The 16872-nt window shown below is 45.5% G+C and overlaps 1 protein-coding gene across 2 annotated transcripts in view; it reads right to left on the bottom strand.

The window, feature by feature from the left end:
- Positions 1 to 627: 627 nt before the first annotated feature.
- Positions 628 to 16872, bottom strand: part of LOC132584276 (keratin, type I cytoskeletal 14-like) — a 51634-nt gene continuing 35389 nt past the window's right edge. The window contains exons 2-9 of one of the 2 annotated variants that reach the window (XM_060256126.1): positions 11387 to 11840; positions 8572 to 8654; positions 7466 to 7622; positions 6729 to 6890; positions 6506 to 6631; positions 4481 to 4701; positions 2742 to 2788; positions 628 to 942 (exon numbers count right to left, since the gene is read on the bottom strand). In XM_060256126.1, the coding sequence (XP_060112109.1) occupies positions 845 to 942; positions 2742 to 2788; positions 4481 to 4701; positions 6506 to 6631; positions 6729 to 6890; positions 7466 to 7622; positions 8572 to 8654; positions 11387 to 11840 (1348 nt within the window). In that variant the 3' untranslated portion in view covers positions 628 to 844. The remainder of the gene's footprint in view (positions 943 to 2741; positions 2789 to 4480; positions 4702 to 6505; positions 6632 to 6728; positions 6891 to 7465; positions 7623 to 8571; positions 8655 to 11386; positions 11841 to 16872) is intronic. The other variant, XM_060256125.1, reaches the window with a different exon arrangement.

Here is a 16872-nt window from a genome sequence, read left to right as displayed (position 1 = left end):
TATGTGATTTTGGGTGGTGGGTGGTTTCCTGGCCTTTTGACTTGGAGTGGTGGCCCAGGAGAGTCCCAGGTGAGTGAGACCTGCTTGGGTTGGCTGGATCTCTAGCCAGCCCAAGCAGGCCTCACTCGCCTGGGGCGCTCCTTTCTTGCATCGGATTGCTTTTGGCTGGGGGCAGGCAGCATATGCTAATGAGTTATGCTAATGCGTTCCACCACCTATTTTTGTACAAAACAACCCCAGGTTACACTTATTGTGTACCGGTCAATTTCCCCCAAGTTTTCCTCAGGAAAACTGGGGGATCCTGGCAACCAACCAAGCAGGAGATTTGGGGGATAGGGATGTGGAAGCAGGGCGGGGATGACGTCTCTACATCACTTCTGGGTACAATCCAGAAGTGACAATGGGTACAACCTCTTTTGACCTGTGACCACCTTTGGAATTCTGACACAAGGTGCTGGGTACAACCACAAAATGGTCACCATGGGAGGCAGTGTCCAACTCCTACAGAGGAAGCTGACGTTCAGGGGCCATGAGGAGTAATTCTTTTTTTACCCTTTCTTGTGCTTGTTGTAGTCAAGTGTAAGAACCCTATTTTACCATCATGAAAACAACTGTCATTTATATGACTGGGGAAAACAAGCCTTTATTAGTTGCTAACAGGTATGCGACAGGGATGAAGGATGAGGCAGAACACTGGGAAGGCAACGGAACCAGGTGGCTCTGTGCTTCTACGAAGGTTTCATGCATATGCATGTTGTGGACTACTCGGTACAGGATGCCTGGAGCTGTTGCTGTGATTGCCGCTCTCTGTTGTGATCTGCGGTGCAGTATAGAGCCGTTCCTTCTAGTAGCTAGACTGTTTGACCTGCTCTCGAGAAGAGACCACTTTCCCGTCTTCAACCTCTTCGACGATCATGCGGACTTGGCGTGTGGTCTTTGTCACTGCAAATGAAGAAGGGGGGAAGCCATGGTTTGCCAAAATCTCAAGACTTGCTAAAAGAGCTTGCAGACAGAAAACTCAGGCTAGGGAGCCATGTGACCCAGAGAGTTTAGACAAGGACCCCAGCCAATTGTGGGGTTGAAATGGGAGCCAATCAAAGTCTGCCAGATCAAAGAACAGTGGAAGGCCTCTCTTGGTTCCAAGACAAAATTGCCAGCAAACAACAATATGCCAGCAAAATTGCAATTTTTGTTTCTTCTGGGCCAGAAGAACAGAGGAGTTGTCCAAGGGGGGGCAGTGGGGGGGCAGTTTTCAATATGTATGAAGGAGGAACATGGATGTCATTAGAATCATCAGCAGATGTGATATCCCCTAACTGCCTCATTGCTGCTGCCCAGGATGCAGTGGAGATCAGTTCCCTTCTTCAATAACCTCAGCTCTTTTAAGAAACAGTATGGAAAGTTGTGCATGCTCTATAGGTGGACTTGCCAACCTCCAGGGGGCACCTGGAGATCTTCCACTATTACAATTGATCTCCAGATGCTTTGGAGGTTGGATGTGGCATTATACCCTGCTGATGTCCCTCCCTCCAAACCCTAGTCCCCGTGGCTCCACCCCCAAAATCTCCAGGTATTTCCCAACCCAGAGTTGGCAAGCCTGTTATAGGGCTTCCTGAACTGTTGCAAGATTACTTTATCTCACAAACATTCAGCCCACCATATTTGGTTGTCCAAGAAGAAGAAGAAGATGACGATGATGATGATGATGATGATGATGATGATGATGATGATGATGATGATGATAAGGTGATATTGGATTTATATCCTGCCCTATACTCTGAATCTCAGAGTCTCAGAGCAGTCACAATCTCCTTTACCTCCCCCCCCCTCCCACAACAGACACCCTGTGAGGTAGGTGGGGCTAAGAGAGCTCTTACAGCAGCTGCCCTTTCAAGGACAACTCCTACAAAAGCTGTGGCTGGCCCAAGGCCATTCCAGGAGCTGCAAGTGGAGGAGTGGGGAATCAAACCCGGTTCTCCTAAATAAGAGTCTGCACACTTAACCACTACAGGGGAAGAAGGTCTATGAGAGCTATGGCTGATCCAAGGCCATGCTAGCAGGTGCAAGTGGAGGAGTGGGGAATCAAACCCGGTTCTCCTAGATAAGAGTCTGCACACTTAACCACTACAGGGGAAGAAGGTCTATGAGAGCTATGGCTGACCCAAGGCCATGCTAGCAAGTGCAAGTGGAGGAGTGGGGAATGAAACCCGGTTCTCCTAGATAAGAGTCCGCACACTTAACCACTACACCAAACTAGCTCTCTAGTGGCTGAACTCTCACTGGTATGTTACATGGCTGCATTTAAAGAGCTGTCTTTACCGGCAGGAGCAGCGGGAGGGTGGGGGATGGGCAGTAGGCTAGCAGATGCTTGGGGGTGAGATGGGAATTTGCACTTCTCAAAATTCTCCACTTGAGGCAACCGGTTTAGGCTGCCTCATGACAGGGCCAGCCCAGATTAGCATGGCCATTGTGCATACCCCCATATCACCTTTGCATTCTTAAAAGGAACAAAATAGGAAACGAGATGGGGGCATCATTAATATTTTGCTGAGCATCTGAGGGATGTTCTTTCTCAAAATGGTGACATTTGTGGCGGAGTGGCATGCATGGTTTTATTGGTGCATCTTCCCCATTCAGTTAGCAACATTTCCTACCAAGGTGAACAATTTAGAGAACAACCTTAAACAGGAAAGTGTTTTAAGGATTGACCCATTAGTAGTCTAGCTGGAGTGAATGCTTACCATCTCTCCCAGATTGTGACACAGCGGCATTGTACTGGGAACTGATGCTAGAAAGAGGGGAAAGTAAAACCAAATTAGAAACTCAGTTTTTCTACAAGGCAGAGCAGAAAGTCAACTCTATATAATTTAAAAATATAATTCAAAAAAAAAAACTATCTACATACTCAAAACGTATTGTTGTCCAAAGATATAAAACATTTTACATACAGAGGTCTATTACAGATAACACATTTTATGCAAATAAGGATTAGAGGAGGGAATTTTTGCAGCAGACAAATATTCAACAATAGGAGACCACAATGTAATAAATTTCTGTTGTCTACCAAACTCAATAGGAATTGATGTATTACTAATTTTTCCCATTATAAAAAGGTCCCATAATGTATTGACCCATTGTTCAACCGTAGGTATTGATGAGTCTTTCCACTTCGCTGCAAGTAAAAGTTTATCAGCTGCTAACAGTATCGCCAGCCTTTCAGAATCTATTCTATAATAGAAGTATTCTAACAGAACCATCCTAAACAGAGTTACAGCCTTCTAAGCCCAGGGCTTGGCATCGGAGGTGTGGCCTAATATGCAAATGAATTCCTGCTGGACTTTTCCTAACAAAAAAGCCCTGTCTAAGCCCATCGAATTCAGCTGATTTAGAAATGTATAGCTCTGCTCAGGGTGGCACCGTAGGAAGTACTTTTCAAAACTGGAAATAACTAGGGCTGTCTACTAGTAAAAGAATTCATCCGTTTGTAGGTCAATGAATGCCTTTGAAAGCATGGTAATGCCAAAATCACAATGCAGTTGCTTCTCAAAATATTGAATTACAAACAGAAGTTCATTTTGAATATTTCTGTTCATACAGTATTAGGATGGCATAACTTGAACTAAAATAATCTCACGGAAGTGCCGTTCTGCTTAAAACTTCCTTTTCAAACTGAGCAGTGAAATCTGCCAAGTTACTCCAGCAAAAGGAAATCAATCTATTAATCACACTGATTAAAGCAGCTCACAGCCTGAGCAGCAGTCCTTCATGACAGTCAATAGTACTTGGACTCATTCAGTCTCACTCATTTTACTCTGGGGTTATTGAGAGCAGGGGTCCCCAAAGTGGTTCCTATGGGCCCCATGGCACCCACTAAAACCTTTTCAGGCACCCACCCTTGGTATAAATTTATATGTTAGTTGTATGCTTAGTATCGTGCTTTGTGTGAGCTCCAGTGCAATCCAAGAGTTATGCTTTTCTCAGCCCTTTAACTATTTCAGATTGTACTTTTACTTGGCATTATTTCAATATTCCCTTTTAATTGCTTTATATGCATGACTTAATTGCTTTGTATACATGTGAGAAATTCTGTCTTAATTGTTCAGGTTTTTCATGCTTATTTTTATCTTTGTCTCATATGCAAAACTCCAATTGCCTTTTATTTTGTGATATTTTTTTTTTTACTTCATCTCTTCACCGACAGCAGCCTCTGTCAGCTTTAAGGCCTGAAAAATCCCTTGTTCCCATTCTCAGATTAGGGTATGGAAAAAGGAACAAGATAGTTTTATTTCAAATTAAACCAGATTCAGTTTTAGCCTGAGATTTTCCCATCCTATGCAGTTTAACAAAGTGAAATGGTTTTACATCCACTTGAAAAGAAGCGGGGGTGGTGGTGGTCATTCTGCTTCGGGCCACTGCTCTGTTCTTGGACTTTTGGGCTCACTCAAGAAAACCTTTGCAAAGCAACCTCCCCTTTACTCACTGGGCATCCTCTCCTTCTAGCAGGCGACGGTAGGTGGTGATCTCCTGCTCCAGGCGGGTCTTGACATCCAGAAGGATCTTGTACTCGTGGTTCTGGCGCTCCATGTCACACCGCAGTTCCGCCAGCTGCTCCTCCACGCTGGTGATCAGAGCTTGGATCTGGGAGAGCTGGGTGCCGTAGCGGGCTTCTGTCTCGGCCAGGGTGCCTTCCAGTGCCGCTTTCTGGGGGGAAAAAATCGTGGAGTCAGATTCAGTGTAGTGAGGGAAACCAAACTTCTCTTTGTTTTCACCTTGTGCAGATTTTGGGAGAAGTCCTTAGACAGAGGGCTGCTTTACACTTCGATAGACATAATTTGGTAACTGCAACATCCAGTGATGACTTGCATGGGTGGACAAGCCATCACCAACAGAACATCATGGGTGAACATTTCAAGCCATGGCCAACTCTGTGCTTTCAATGGAGTCAGGCTGCATCCATGCATAGTTGGAGATGGCACTAATATTGCCCTACAGGAGTCATTGGGTATTGGATTATTTGGTCCACCCAGGAAAATCCAGCTGCAAATGATTGCTGTAGCATAATCAGGACTTTTTTTGAGCAGGAATGCACAGGAACATAGTTCTGGCTGGCTTGGTGCCAGGGGATGTGGCCTAATATGCAAATGAGTTCCTGCTGGGCTTTTTCTACAAAAAAAGCCCTGAGCACAATGGTAGCACAATCAGTGATGCGGAAATGCAGCTTCAGTTCACTCGTTCAGCTGCTAGGTATCAGGTCGGGGTATAGTACTGAAGAATTTGTATTTAAATTAAATTAAAAATTTAAATGCAGAACTGTACTGCTAGTTAAGGAAGCCACACATTGAAACCACATTCATTCACCTGAATTTATAGCTCATCATCTTATCCTGTAGGCTCAAAGCAATGTAGTTTTAATACTTCTTCCACCTTTACCTCTCTTGTTGCTGTCGCTGTCTCTCTCTTTTACTGTCACTTTCACAGACATGCATATGTTAATTCTCTCAAATCAATGTGTGGCCCAAACACTGTCAGATTAAGAACACCAGAGCCTGTTAACTGTGAGTCCGCAATCTTGTTGAACCTGGTGGGGGCACTTTTGGCATTTTGAGAATGGGGAGCAGGCACCATCACAAAATGGTGGTGTACAGGGCTGACTACATCCCATTGCAAGGCCAACATCCTCCTATCAAGGAGGAGGAGAAGGAGGAGGAGGAGAAGGAGGAGGAGGAGGAGAAGAAGGAGGAGAAGGAGGAGGAGGAGAAGGAGGAGGAGGAGGAGGAGGAGGAGGAGAAGGAGGAGGAGGAGGAGAAGGAGAAGGAGGAGGAGGAGAAGGAGGAGAAGGAGGAGGAGAAGGAGGAGAAGGAGGAGGAGGAGGAGGAGGAGGAGGAGAAGGAGAAGGAGAAGGAGAAGAAGAAGAAGAAGAAGAAGAAGGAGAAGAAGAAGAAGAAGAAGAAGAAGAAGAAGAAGAAGAAGAAGAAGAAGAAGAAGAAGAAGAAGAAGAAGAAGAAATGGATTTATACCCTGCCCTTCACTTGGAGTCCCAGAGTGGCTTACAATCACCCTCTTTTCCCCTCCCCACGACACCCTGTGAGGTAGGTGGGGCTGAGAGAGCTCTTTCAAGAACTGCTCTTGAGAGTACAACTACAAGAGAACTGTGACTGACTCCTGCTCACTCAGCTGGCTTGCATAGGGAGGAGTGGGGAATCAAGCCTGGTTCTCCAGCCTAGAGTTCACCACTCTTAACCACTACACCAAAATGGCTAAGAATGGATGCTGCCTGTGGACACCAAGATAATCGCTCCTGGGCTCTTCTGCTCGAGTGGAGTGGAGGAAAATCAGGCGATTTGCTTTGGAGAAGAGATTCTAGATAAATACTAATGTTATTATCAGAGGGTCAAAACATGGCTTGCTATCCAATGGCTAGAAATACACAAAAAATCAAGGATGTGAAGAAGTTGTCTGTGAGACAGAATCTGGTTTTGCACCATCCCCAGTAAGAACTCCATACCATGCTGAGTTGAGCTTGGAGATCTATTTCCAGGCTTTGGATGGTGCGCCTCAGTTCTGTGATCTCCGTCTTGCCGCTCTGCAGCTGTTCAGTGTTGGTGGCAACTTCATGGTTCAGCTCTTCGGTCTGCAGGGGAAGGGAGACATTATGCTAATTACCTATGGCTCAAGGTACCAAGTATTTTCCTCCTCTGGAACATCCAGTCATCCCCCGAATGGCGCACCTTGGTGAAGAACCAGTGCTCAGCATCTTTGCGGTTCTTCTCCGCCAAGGCTTCATACTGCTCGCGCATCTCCGACAAGATCTTGGTCAGGTCCACTCCCGGAGCAGCATCCATTTCCACAGTGATTTCTCCACCCAGTTGGCTTCGGAGAACGTTCATTTCCTGGGGAGGGGAGAAAGCATAATTACATTTCTGTTCTTGATATAAGTGGGTTCCAGAACCTTAAATTAAAAACCCTGCAGGATATCAAGGCACTAACAGCAACCAGTCTTTGGTCAGTCATGGACATCCTTAGTGGTCAGCACATCATTACAAACAGAGTTGCTGGGCAGAGCCTAACAACCAGTGAGAGGGTTGGGAGGCAGGGATATAGGGGCTAGAGTGACAATAGTAATGTCAATTCCAGGTGCAGCTATAGAATTTCCAATGACTCCTAGAACTACCCACTGTCACTTCCGGGTTGTACCCAGAAGTAATGTACTGGCACAGAGGCTGGCAGCAGTTGTTCTTATATTTTTTACCTCCTGCTGCTCGGAGTGACAATGGGCAATGGGGACTACCAGCCTAATTACAAACAATCCTGAGGGTTGAACAAAGCGATATAGCAACAAAATCCTAGCTGGTTATAGAATAGGAGCCAACATGTCGGATTTCCAAGCGCCATTCCTGCAATAAGTGCACACCCACCCACTAGTCCCATGAATCAACAGAGGTTTGTTGGTGACTGTGCCTCTCACCTCCTCATGGTTCTTCTTCAGATAAGCCAGTTCCTCTTTCAGATTCTCAATCTGCATTTCAAGATCTGCCCTGGACAAGGTCAGCTCATCTAAGACCCTGCGCAGACCATTGATGTCTGCTTCGACATTCATACGGAGAGCTTGTTCTGTCTCAAATCTGGGAAGTACAAGGGGGGAGGAAATTAAATGGAATATCCATTTCAATTTTGTTCCCATACAACTCAGGCTATGTGAAGAGCTATATCCAAAGTCCTCTTCCAAGGTCATGGCCGTTACAAACAACACAACATGAAGATAGCTTCCTGTTAGCTATCACGTTTAGCATCTTGGCTATTTTCATCTAAAGTTGGCAAAACTACTGAACTGTTTGAAAGCCCAGGCAAGGCTGACACAGATGAAAATGTGTTTATTGATTTGGGAAATTTTGCATACCACCTCTCCAGACCTGATCAAAGCAGCTTGCAACTAAATAATAATAATAATAATATTTTATTTTTATCCCGCCCTCCCCACCTCGGCAGGCTCAGGGCGGCTGACAACATTTCATAAAAACATACAATAATAATCAAAACAGTTAAATTTAACAATATAAAACATTATAAGACATTAAACTTAACAATTTTAAAAACCAGTCAATACAATTGATACAGTTAATAACTTCATCTGCCAGTACTGATGGAAATTGACGCTAGTTCTGCTAGTACCAGCAGTGCGGTATAGATCTTTAAACCGCATTTGGCGGATCCTTGATTTACGGTCCTCTCTAGCAGTCCGAATGTGCAAGTCTAAAAGGAGTCTAAATAGATGATGAAGAAGATTTATATCACGCCCTACACTCTGAATCTCAGAGTCTCAGAGCAGTCACAATCGCCTTTACCTTCCTCCCTCACAACAGTAACCCTGTGAGGTAGGTGGGGCTGAGAGAGCTCTTACAGCAGCTGCCCTTTCCAGGACAACTCCTATGAGAGCTATGGCTGACCATAATAAAAACAACCAAGGTCATAAAAATGTCTGAAGTAGCTTCTGCAGCAGAGACCCTGCTCTATGTGAACGATTCAAGACTTTTCCATGGTACAATACACTAGGGGCATGCGAACAAAGCTTACTTGGTTCTGAAGTCATCTGCAGCCAGGCGGGCGTTGTCAATCTGCAGAACGATGCTGGCATTGCTAATGGTGGCAGCTAGAATCTGGGAAGAAAAGACAAGCCCTAAGAAGCTGTGCCAAAGAGGCTTCCCCACACTCGATACTGCAGATTTCAGGGAGGACTAAAGTAGGCAGGTGATGGATGTTTGGGGCAAAGCAATGCTTACATCTGTCTACCAGTTTCACTGCGCCCATATCTACAACTATCTGATTGGTATATCTAAATGCTGCTAAAATACAAAGGTCCAAATGGCACCTGAGATAAATATGGTAGTGCCCTGTGCAAACACCAGTCGTTTCTGACTCTGGAGTGACGTCGCATCACGATGTTTTCATGGCAGACTTTTTACGGGGTGGTTTGCCATTGCCTTCCCCAGTCATCTGCACTTTCCCCGTAACAAGCTGGGTACTCAATTTACCGACCTCAGAAGGATGGAAGGCTGAGGCAACCTTGAGCCGGCTACCTGAATCCAGCTTCCGCTGGGATTGAACTCAGGTCGTGAGCAGAGCTTAGGACTGCAATACTGCAGCTTTACCACTCTGCGCCACGGGGCTCTTACAGAGATAAATATGAGGGCACTGTAAAGCAAGGAAGAGAATAATTTTCTGAGGTGGTTGCTACCCACTTGGTGTCCATAATTAGGGTCAGGATTTAAGAGCCGTAAAAGAGAGAACCATATTGTTGACACCTTAACAGTATTTTTAGCACTACACCCTTGTAACTCTATGCGGATGGGTGGAAGGAAGGAAAGTTGTAGTACTGTGTATTGCTGAGAGCTACAGGTAATTTATGAGTAAATTAGACATTGCCAGTATTACATCTTTCTTCGGAACTCTGTTGCCTTCTTGGTGGGGTTGCTGAGAGGCTGAATTAATAGATCCGTTAGAGCATCTTAAGTAGTTAATTTGCTAAGTAAACAGACTGCTCGTAATCTCTACCACAAGATCATAGTTGAATTGGTATTTATCAACAGTTATTTATCTTGCAAAAGAGAAACTGACTCAGACAGAGCCAAGCCCTGCCCCGCCCTGCCCTGAGGAGCCGTGAGCCCCTTGGTGAGCTCATCAGTTTGGCACAAAGTGTTCATACCTGGGAGACAAATAATATCCGCTACACATTAGTGAGTTCACCTGCCTGTCAGCTCCCTTGCTGCCCTTCTATACCCTTTAAAGTCATCTTTCTCCAGCTAGTTGGGATGAAATCTCTGCAGTCTTGGAGCAATGTATTCTGGCTCTTAGCTGTTGCATTCATGGACCTGAAGCTGTTATCCTTTTAAGGACTATGTCAGTTGAACATGAATCCTCTTTCATTCCAAACATCAGCAGCCTTAACAGCATTCAAGGATCTGGGAAGGCACCCCAACTGGACTCGGAAAAACAGATTAAGACCGTTTTCGCACACAGCTCACCTCGCTGTCACAATCCTGTTCCCTCCATAGCGTCTGGTCGGATTTCCCACCATCTGCGCCGAAGTTACAGGAAGTGCCGCAGCTTTTGCGTAGCAAACATAAACCGCTAAAACCCAGTTTACGTTTGCTACGCAAAAGCCGCGGCACTTCCTGTATCTCCAGGGCAGATGGTGGGAAATCCAATAGACGCTGCAGAGGGAACAGGATTGTGACTGTGAGGTAAGCTCTGTGTGAAAAAGGTTTATGACTTGCTGGAAGTCATCTAGGATTTTCTCTCTGAGCTTTTATCTGAGCTTCTATTGAGGCTGAACAAGATTTCTCTCTTGTTCAGTCTCTGCCAATTCACACCCCATCAACCTGTAATTATAGTTAGAATTTTTGGCCCCAATGTGCATTACTTTGCACTTGGCCACATTCAACCTCATCTGCCACGTTGACGCCCACTCACCCAGCCTCAAGAGATCCCTTTGGAGTGCCTCACAATCCTCTCTGGTTCTCACCACCCTGAACAATTTAGTGTCATCTGCAAACTTGGCCAGTTGGGGTGCCTTCCCGGATCCTTGAATGCTGTTAAGGCTGCTGATGTTTGGAATGAAAGAGGATTCATGTTCAACTGACATAGTCCTCAATAGAGGAGAAGTATCTGATGATTAGAGGCATACTGCTTTTGAACCTGGAGGTACCATTCAGCCTTCTTGGGTAATAAAGAATCATAGACTTCTCCTCCAAAGATTGGTTTAACCTCAACCTCCATACACTAATCCAGTTCCACAATTGGAATTGCAGCTTTCAGACAGAACAGCAGAACAGTCTTTCCTTATTTTGTCCTTATATTTTGTCCTTCTTTTATATCCTGCTTTCCTCCCAAAGCAGCTTACATTATTCCCCCTCTTCTCCATTTTATCCTCCCAACAACTCTGTGAGGTAGGTTAGGCTGAGAGTACGTGGGTGGCCCAAGGTCATCCAACAAGCTTCTGTGGCCATGGGGGATTTGAACCTGAGTCTTCCCAATTCTAGACTGACACTCTGTTACTCCTCACTGGCTGTCCGTATGCTGTGATGGGCAAAATCTGTAGGTGTTGTCATGGCACAAGTCCTCCTGCGCTCCATAACAACTCTGCATATACATAGAATTGAAGTGAAAATCATTGAAAGTGTTACGGTGCCTAAACGGATTTGCTTAGATCATTCATTTAATAATGTTGATATTGAAGACTCAGGGGTCATAACAGTATCCCTTTAATGTTCCTCTTCAAAGCTGCCTTCCTACTTTCTGTATGATGAGTATGCATCTCACGATAATCTATAGTCAGTTTGCTAGAATGTCCAGATCAGTAGCAATGTTTCATTGAAGCCCCTTCTCTTACCTTGCTCTGCAAGTCTTCAATGGTCCTGAAATACGGGCTGTAGTCGCGATCCGGGCCGGGTCCCTGTTTCTTGTGCCACTCTCTGATCTTCACCTCCAGCTCAGTATTGGCCTCTTCCAAGGCACGCACTTTGTCCAGGTAGGCAGCCAGACGGTCATTCAGGTTCTGCATGGTCTCCTTCTCACCCCCAGCCAGGAGGCCATCCCCGCCACCGACGACAAAGCTGCCCCCGAAGCCTCCACCCAAGCCGCCACCAAAGCTGCTGCAATAGCTGCTCCCATAGCCACCACCAAGGGAGCTGCCTACCCCAGAGACATAACGAGTAGAAGACATGGAGAGGCCACCAGATCCACTATGGATGCTCGGGGCTCGGTATCCCCCTCCAAGTTGCACAGAGGACAGCCGAGAGGAGCCCCCACCAAAACTCACGGGTCCCTTCATGGAGGAGGAGGAGGTGTATTGCCTGATGGTGGTGGTCATCTTGCTGGGAAATGAGGAGCCACCCAAGAGAGAGTTCTGAATAGCTGGAGAGAGTTAGCAGCTCCTTGTCTGTAATTCTCCTCTTATACCTGAGACAGAGGCGTTGGCACGGTGGGGGAAAAAAAAAATCTGCTTTTACATTCCCTCGAGCTTTCATCATTCCCGGCAACTACGCCAACTTCCAAGCTCATCTTTTTGCTCCATGTGTACATTCATGCTTATGTCACATCCCAATGTGGAACTTTGTCTTAGGAAAAGGGTGTGCTTTGTTTTAGTTTAACTCTTTCTTCTTTTGTTTCAAAAGGTACCATCAGTTGTGACTCAGACAGGGTGGCTCCTTACCTCAAGCTACATTTTATGTTTCCTCTATCCACGCTGTGGAATGTTGAAAGGGTCCTTGAGAACACACCTTGATACCTTTTGAAGAAGCTAACGTTCTCTGCTTTAATGTTCTTTCCCCCATGCTCTGGCCTCAAATATGTATATCCTGGAGTGCTCTCTGGGGCCCTAAGTATAAGACGTAGCCTTTGGCAAAGAGCTCTTGACAGCCTGGCATTATTATTTCACATCTTCTGGGGCTGCAAATCCATAGCATTCAAAAAGCGGCAGTATCTTTTGATCCTTGGCCCTAGTCAAGCCCTGAAAAAGGATGCCACGATGGAAGAGTTTTCCAAAGCAACAGAATTAAAAACATAAGAACGTAAGAGAAGCCATGTTGGATCAGGCCAATGGCCCATCCAGTTCAACACTCTGTGTCACACAGTGGCCAAAAAAACCCCAGGTGCCATCAGGAGGTCCACAAGTGGGGCCAGGACACTAGAAGCCCTCCCACTGTGCCCCCACCAAGCACCAAGAATACAGAGCATCACTTGCCCCAGACAGAGTTCCAACAATAAGCTGCTGCTAATAGCCACTAATGGACCTCTTACTGGCCAAGCATATTCTGCCAACAGTCCTACTCTTCCATTTCTTGTGGAAGATCATTGATTGCCAACTCTTTGCTATTAGTTTCAGAGATACCTCTGTTTGCCTGCAGCAGATTAGTTAGTTCTGAGTCCAATAGCACCAAAGACATCAACAGGAGTTTCACGGCATAAGCTTCTGAGAGGCAATGCTCTTTTCATCAGACACAAGTAGTAGAAGAAGAAGAAGACTGCAGATTTATACCCGCCCTTCTCTCTGAATCAGAGACTCAGAGCAGCTTACAATCTCCCATATCTTCTCCCCCCACAACAGACACCCTGTGAGGTGGGTGTGGCTGAGAGGGCTCTCACAGCAGCTGCCCTTTCAAGGACAGCTCTACCAGAGCTATGGCTGACCCAAGGCCATGCTAGCAGGTGCAAGTGGAGGAGTGGGGAATCAAACCCAGTTCTCCCAGATAAGAGTCCACACACTTAACCACTACACCAAACTGGCTAGAGAGAAATGGAGATCTCTAATTTACTCTCCTCGTATCTGATGACTCTCAAAATTCTAAATTTCACTAATTGGTTTTAATATTAATGACTTGGCCTTGCTTTCAGAGAGGCAAGCTTTTATTCTGATCAAGCAAAGACTTATCGACATTGAGATTCAAGAATTGAAAAGCCTTGCCTCTGGTCATTGTTCCCCAGCACACTGGGAGCTTTCCTTACCCTTCCTGTATACTTATCTTGTCTAACTGAGCCTCATCTCCGCAGGGCATTTACATTAGCTCATTTTAATGTTCTCCCTTCTATGGTGTTATATGCGGGATTTAAGAATATCCCATACTCAGATAGGCTGTGCTCATGTGAGATGAATGAGATAGAGGATTATCCCCATGTTCTTATAAATTGTAAATTCTATGACGATCTTCGTGCGGTTCTCTTAAAGCCCTTTTTGCAATCTTCGGAGGGTCGATCTGAGGACCGTAAGATCCTTCCACTATTAGCCTCAAACAAGAGTGAAACCACTGAATCTGTAGCAAAATTGTTTTACCATGCTTCCAGGAGGAGATGTTCTTTTTGACCATGTACTCTATGGTTATCTGTATGGTGTTGTGTTGTCTTGTTATGCCAATAAAGGTTGTGTGATGTGACTCTCAAAAGTAGGGATGGGCATGAACCAACTGGTGAACTAAAGTTTATCATATATTTTGACTGGTTTGTGGTTTGCAAACTGAAGAGCCACCACAAGCTTCCATTAATTTTGATGCGGTCCGTGGCAGTTTCTGAAGATGAAAAACAGCTCTCTGCCACTCAGCTGTTTGGTTTCAATGACTCAGAGCCATTTAAACCACTACTTTCTGTTCCCAGTGAAAAGGAGCAGGGAGCCAAAAGCAGAAGGTGAAATGCTTCCCAGCCATTTCACCATCTGCTTTTTGCTCACCATCAAAAGCTGCAGCGAGCAGAAAGCAGGAATGTAAATGGCTCACGAACCGATATGAACCAGTTCAGTTCATGAACCAGTATATCTGTTCGTGGTTCAGTTCCTACTCATTCCTACTGAAAAGCTTAAGACAGGGTGTCAAACATGCAGCCCGTGGGCCAGATAAGGCCCCCAGAAGGCTCCTATCAGGCCCGTGAGCAATTAACTGTTGTCTGCTTCCTTCTCCCTCTCTCGCTTCCTTCTGTATCACAACTCACTTTGCCAGGCTTGCTCAATTAAGCTATAGAGCGAAGCCTCTATTTTCTCCATTGGCTGACCAGTACACAAAGCAACTTATGTACAGAAGCTCGCAATGCCTGGCCATTTCATTTTTTCCTCTGGGTCATAGACTCAAAGCATTGACTATGAGATTTCCTGTAAGGAATGTCAATAAATCAAAAGTAAGTTTTGCAACTTAACAGATACCTGAACAACACCTGAACAGCATACTCAAGATTGCAAGAGCACAGACATGGTCTCCATATTTTGATGCAAGAATTCAAAGCAAGAGATGTCATAAAGAAAATATCGCAAGTGTGCTTATCTTCTAAGCATGTTTTAAGTTTTTTTTTCAAAAAGATCTTTGTGTTTGTCTGTGTCCTTTATAAAGCTTATATATCTGCAACCTGGCATTACATTTTATGGCACACATGGCCTGGCCTACAAGTGTCAAGTCTCTGTAAAACTTTGGTCAAGCTTGTACTGATTATTGGCTCAAGCAGGGAGCCTTCTGGGTAAAGCCACTATGTATGCCAGTGCTGCTAGCTAAGCCTCTCCTCACCCCCCTCCCTCTCCCTTTGTTATGTAGTGTTGCTTTGAAATGGGAATATGTGAATACTTTATCTGAGCCTTCCCAGACTGGGCATCGGGGTAGGGGGGGGAGGTTGGAGCCACAGATGCCCAAGGCCAAAGCCAGCCTGGGAACGAAGTTGTAACATCAGTATGTGAATGTACCCTGCATAGTGCCCCTCCCTTAAGAATCCCTTTGAAGTGTACCTTATATGATTGCATTCTACTGTATGATCTTTAATCTTTCAATCTGAATCTATCCAAGCACAACCTTATCAGTAAACTAGCTACTTTGTTTCAACAAACGGCTCGTTATTGAATTTGGAGACTTGACAACAAGGTCTCATTTATGTCCCATCCAGCCTTCACAAAAAATGAGTTCGACACTCCTGGCTTAAGATCTAACTATTCTACTACAGACCAACACGACTACCCTCTGAAACTAAGAGCAAAGAGTTTGCAATCAATGATCTTCTGCAAGGCATGGAATGGAATGGAATGGAATGGAAGAGTAGGACTGTTGGCAGAATTTGCTTGGCTGGTAATTCTGGAAGCTGTTGCTTCAGAAAACTTCTCTTCCCATCATAGCATCCTTTTCCAGGGCTAGGGTTGCCAATCCCCAGGTGGGGGGCAGGGGATCCCCTGGTTTGCCCCCCGCTTCAGGGTCATCAGAAAGTTGGGGGAGAGAGGGAAATGTCTGCTAGGCACTTCATTATTCCCTATGGAGACCAATTCCCATAGGGTATAATGGATAATTGATCTGGGGCTCTGGGGGGGTGTGGTATTTTTGAGCTAGAGGCACCAAATTTTCAGCATAGCATCCAGTGCCTCTCCCCAAAATACCAAGTTTCAAAAAGATTGGATAAGGGGGTCCAATTCTATGAGCCTCAGAAGAAGGTGCCCCTATCCTTCATTATTTCCAATGGAGGGAAGGCATTTTAAAGGTGCGCCGTCCCTTTAAATGTGATGGCCAGAACTCCCTTTGGAGTTCACTTCTGCTTGTCACAACCTTGCTCCTGGCTCCACCCCCAAAGTCTCCTGGCTCCACCCCCAAAGTCCCCAGATATTTCTTGGATGGGACTTGGCAACCCTATCCAGGGCTTGATTGAGGCAAAGGATCAAAAGAGACCAATGCTTTTTAAAGGGATTTGCAGCCCCAGAAGGTGTGAAATAATAATGCCATGCCTTCTTCGTGCTGTGTTTTTCCATCACCCCTGAGTAATTCAACTTATTTAATATAGCTGAAGCAAAAGAGTTTGTGTGGCTGCCAGGCCGGATGGAGCCCAGGTACCTTACCTCTTTTGAGACTGCCGAGTGCTCCCCTGCTCGTAAAAACGATGGGAAATGGTGGGGTTGCTTTCAGCCGGGCCTAGCAAAACATTGCTTTTCCATTGTTTACTTTATATCTTCATTTCCTATACTCTTCATCATCCCCACTTTCTTTACTGTTTGGGCTGCTCTTGAACCACCGCTGCATTCAGCCTTTATTTTTCTTATCCCACTCATCATTGTCGTTATTTGTGATTGCTACGCTGCCCCCAAGAGTCCAGTAGCGCTTTAAAGACTAACAAAAATTTCTGGCGAGGTATGACATTTCGTGAGGCACTGCTCACTTCTTCAGATAACGACACGCAAAAACGCATACCCTGCCACAGATCTGGCTATAGGGCTGCCAATCCCCAAGTGGGTGCAGTGGAGCCCCCAGTTTGGAGGCCCTCCCCCCGCTTCAGGGTCATCAGAAAGTGGGGGGGAGGGAAATGTTTGCTGGGTACTCTGTTATTCCCTATGGAGACTGATTTCCATAGGATATAAAGGAGAATTGATCTGTG

The sequence above is a fragment of the Heteronotia binoei genome, chromosome 15 (genome assembly GCF_032191835.1).
Source record: "Heteronotia binoei isolate CCM8104 ecotype False Entrance Well chromosome 15, APGP_CSIRO_Hbin_v1, whole genome shotgun sequence".
In the NCBI taxonomy this organism is placed as follows: Eukaryota; Metazoa; Chordata; class Lepidosauria; order Squamata; family Gekkonidae; genus Heteronotia; species Heteronotia binoei.
This window is presented reverse-complemented; position numbering and strand designations above follow the sequence as displayed.